This window comes from Lucilia cuprina, chromosome 6 (assembly GCF_022045245.1).
Source record: "Lucilia cuprina isolate Lc7/37 chromosome 6, ASM2204524v1, whole genome shotgun sequence".
Classification (NCBI taxonomy): Eukaryota; Metazoa; Arthropoda; class Insecta; order Diptera; family Calliphoridae; genus Lucilia; species Lucilia cuprina.
The window spans coordinates 64,165,008-64,169,474 of NC_060954.1; the positions used below are offsets into that span (position 1 = coordinate 64,165,008).

At 28.9% G+C, this 4,467-nt stretch overlaps 1 protein-coding gene across 1 annotated transcript; it reads left to right on the forward strand.

Annotated features, from left to right (window-relative positions):
• Positions 1 to 316: 316 nt before the first annotated feature.
• LOC111690327 (putative gustatory receptor 57a) lies at positions 317 to 4,033 on the forward strand. Its single transcript, XM_046954234.1, has 3 exons — positions 317 to 943; positions 2,022 to 2,180; positions 3,908 to 4,033. The coding sequence occupies exons 1-3, from the start codon at positions 317 to 319 to the stop codon at positions 4,031 to 4,033; spliced, it is 912 nt and encodes a 303-aa protein (XP_046810190.1).
• The last annotated feature ends 434 nt before the right edge of the window (positions 4,034 to 4,467 follow it).

Here is a 4,467-nt window from a genome sequence, read left to right on the forward strand (position 1 = left end):
GGCGGTATTAAGAAGATTTTTCTCGTATCCGAATACAATTTATGACTGCTGCAAAGTGTTTTGTTTCATTTTATTTAGTTTGGGATGCAGTGGATTTACGAAACATGGAGATCGTTTCCAATACAATCGTAAATCTCTGTTCATTACATGGCTAGCCGTGTGTTGGTATTTGGGCAGCCTCATGGGCTGTATGTATGTCAAACTTCAGGATCCTCAAGTTGAAAATCTAGATAGCCTGATAAAATCCATAATATACCTGGAGATAGGCATGTCCACGTTCATGTATCTTACAACTGTCATCAGCATGTTGTCGAACATGGATGCGAACTTGCAACTGTATGCACGCATACAGTACTTGGATGAAAAACTCTTAAAGGAATTTCCCTGCAAACTGAATTACGAGAAATTAATGAGGAAGCATGTTTTGCTCTTGTTCTCTGTAGCCGTCATTTATATGACGGTAATAGTACTTGCAGTTTCACGAGCATCACATGGCCAGGAATTTGTAGTAAACCTATTAGCTGGACTAGCTTATACGGCAGTGACCGGTGGTCCCCACATGAATTGTTATGCCCAAATGAATATGGCCGAGATATTGAGTATTCGTTTCCGTCTTTTGCAAAAGTTGCTGTCCAAGCATGTTGTGTGTTCTTCGAGATTAAGTGTACCGCAGCAAGTGGATTGTTTGCGTAGCCTCATCTCCCTTGTGCAAGAGTATCATGTCTGTATACGTCACATAAACAAGGTGTATGCCGTGTGCTTAGCATCGACTCTGTTACATGATTTTACTTTGACGACAAGCGAGTTTTACTTAATATTTGGTGGCTCCTCAAAGAACACTCAAAGGGAGAATACTTTGATTTGGTATGTGGCAGTTTGCATGATTCTGCCCCTTTATAAGATGACCATAGCGCCCATATATTGTGACAAAGCAATTCGTGAGGTTTGTATTTTAAATTAAATTGTGGTGCTACATATCGTCGTTGCTCTGACAAAACAGTAACAAAAAGTAACAAAGGAGAGCAAATAATGACATTAAATAGTAAAAAAACCTATTATCGGAAATTTGAATTGAATTTTGACCATTTTTGTCAGATCGACTACGATATGTATGTATAATTAAATGTATATTATATGTAATAAAATTTACGTTCCAGTTTTTAATTTTTTTGTAGCTGCCGTTCCCATATCCTATTCAGGGCACATTAATGAATTGTATGGTATATATTTCATGTACAATTACATTAACTAAAAACATTTGTCCCAATTTTTGTATTTTATTAAGTGAAAAAAACCTGGTTACAAATTTCAACAAACAAATTCTAATACGTAAAGTGATGTAACAGTTTATCTTCTAAGTCTTAGGGCGAGTTTTTCTGATAAAGATAATCTTCATTCTTTGGTTAAACCTGGTTTAATATATGTTTCGTGTTTTTCAGTTATCAGTAAAGTTACTCATTATCTTATTTTAACTGAGTGTAATTAGCCAATTAAACTCAAGTTATAAGTGAGAAAACACAATTAACAAAAACAATAAAACAATGATTTCGAAAGAATAAAAACTTAATATTTTAATTTTCTGATTTGTTACGTTTTATTTATTATAGTTTTAAATGTTTATTTTATATTTTTCCAAAATTTTCCATTTTACAAAAGTATTGTTTGCAAAAAACAAATGTTCTTAATGTTTTTGAGTGTCCGCCTAAATTTGTTCTGAGTTTAATCTAACAGCAAGTTAAGCCTAGTTGAACTGAGTAGTAAGAAACCCGCCCTTAGTTAGTACAATAACGAATGGTGTCCAAAAGTTTAAAGCTATGGACAAAAAAATAAGAGGTATGCGAAAAAATTAGTCAGAAATGAAGACTAAGAGAGCATGCAATACTGAAAAAAACTGACATTTTATTATATATATATTTTATTTTAAATATCTTCAAACTGATTTTCATAGTTTTGTTACACAGTGTAAACTGTGAAAATTTATTCTAACTTTAATAAATATGTTCATGTTTATGATATTTCAGGGTAAGAAATGCTTAAAAATTATTATGGACACAGAATGTTGGTTTCCTCGCAACACTGACGTGCGTCAAATGGTTTCCTTATGTTTAATGTGGCGCAAAGATAATACAATCGAGTTTTTCTGTGGCACTATGATTTTTAATAAACAAATTATAGCGGTGGTAAGTAGAGTTATTTGTAATTAACAGACAGTAAAATAACATTTAAAAGAAAAATCATAAAAATTCAATAAATTAGCCCAGGAAAATAAGGGTTTAGTTCCGAAATTATAGATAGCTAAATGAAAATTGGACTAGCTTAGCACACACGATATTTTCAGGGACTTTTAATCTCTTACTGCTCTTTTTTGCCTAGTTTTCTTGGGAAAATTTAATATTTTTTAGATATGTGTAGAAATCGCCTCTTCCAATAAAATATAAAATAAGTCATTTAAATTTCAATATGGAAATTGACGTATATTTTAAACAAACGACATTCATTCTCAATTCCAAAAAAATTGCTTTAAATGGTCCAAATAATCTATATTCTTTATATTACTGACTGACTTATTTATCAGAAAACATGTAAACTGTTTTTTTTATATCTTATTTTTTATATCTTTTTGGTTTAATTATCGATTGACAGTACAATACGTTTATAATTATTTGACTGAGAAACAAAAAGTACCCAAATTGTAATAACATGATATTTATTTTTATTTGAACTCATTGAACCGGATTTTACCAATTTAAGAAGGAAATTATACTTGTTTTAGAACTTTCTACAAAGGAATAATTTATTTCAACATTTGGTACTTTTTCGTTTTTCAAACGATACTTTCAGAAGTTTTTAGTTCTATAACATGAATCACACATGATAAGCAAACTTATATGGATAACATATTGATAAAGATTTTTTTAAAACAAAACTTTTTAGTACTTTTTATCTCTAAAAAGGTAATTTTAAAATTTTCTTACACTGAATAGCATTTTTATTTAAACTAAACGAGTTTTTGCGGCCAGTTTCAGGACGACATTTGGTATGCTTTTTGTAAGCATGGTGTATATGTTGTGTAGTATTATAAAACTGTTTATCTATAAACCTATATAAATAATTGCAATAAAACCTATATAAATAATTGCAATAAAGAGAATTTATTAATTTAGGAATTAAAGTGAGGTCGAAAACTTTAATATTAATACCTTAAATTCTATCTAAATTTGCTTCAAGGAGGATTTTGAATCACCCGGGTTACTCTGCTTTATTATACCCTGGTTGCTTTGTTGTCCTTACCAAAATTAAATACAATATCACCCAGCAAAAAAACAACTTAATTAAAAAAAGCAAAAAAATATACCTGAAATTAAACAAAATTGAATTATTTTCGCTTCTTTGGAAGTCAATAAACATCACTTCGACAAAAGGTAAACAAATTCACCTAATGCTACTTTTGAAGTGGTAATAAATGTTATTCTTTTGTAAGGACTTCGTTTAATTTTTGATGGGTACTAGCCTTTTTTAATGTTTCTGATGTACGTAGTTTTTAAGATAGTTCATTAAATAATAAAGTTAATATATATTTTTACACGTTCTATTTGAAAATCTTAGTACCCGAATTCATTAGCATATTTCGCACGAAACAGGCCTTAATAAAATTCTTAATATGTAAATATATTCAAAATTTTTCTTGTATTTCATGATTCTAGGTTCATCCGTTTGTGCTGTGCAATGAATCAGTCATTCAGTAACGCGACCCTTTTATATACATTAATAGATTATTATACCATTCTCCTTCCTTGTTGAAATAATTTTCGTAAACAATTCAAATGCAATATATTGGAAGAGGTATTTGCTTTTATTTTTATACATACATACTAATAATTTGTGTTTCTCTATATATTTCATTTAGGTTTATTCACAAATATTTAACTATCTTTTAATTTTAATACAATTTCGCATGACACAAGAAATGGGCGATCAAATTGAGAAGCAAAAGAACACAATACAGGAGTGGATTGGTGTGGACTATGTTTAAAATATAAATATAAAATATAAATTTCATTAAATTATATCATATGTATCAACTGTAAGCCTCCATTTCATTTAATTAAAATTTATATAAGATTTAACCTCTTATATAAATTTGTACATATTTGCTACCTGTCTTCTGAAAAGATTTACAATACCAAAAAGTATAATTAATTTCACTGTAGCTACTTGTGTTGATAAATATGTATTATATTAAAAAATATGCTGAAAATAGAATCTCAGTAAATTATTAGATTGTACGAAATACTGTAGACACATTTTCAGTAATCAGTAACCAGTTTTGCAGTAACCAGGTAATTTATTGAACTTTGCAGTAATCAAAATATGAGTGCTTAAATACAATTTTTTAAAATATTTTGTTTTAAAGAAAATATTAAAAAAATATATTTGTTTTAAAATAAGCAATAGAATAAGAAAATA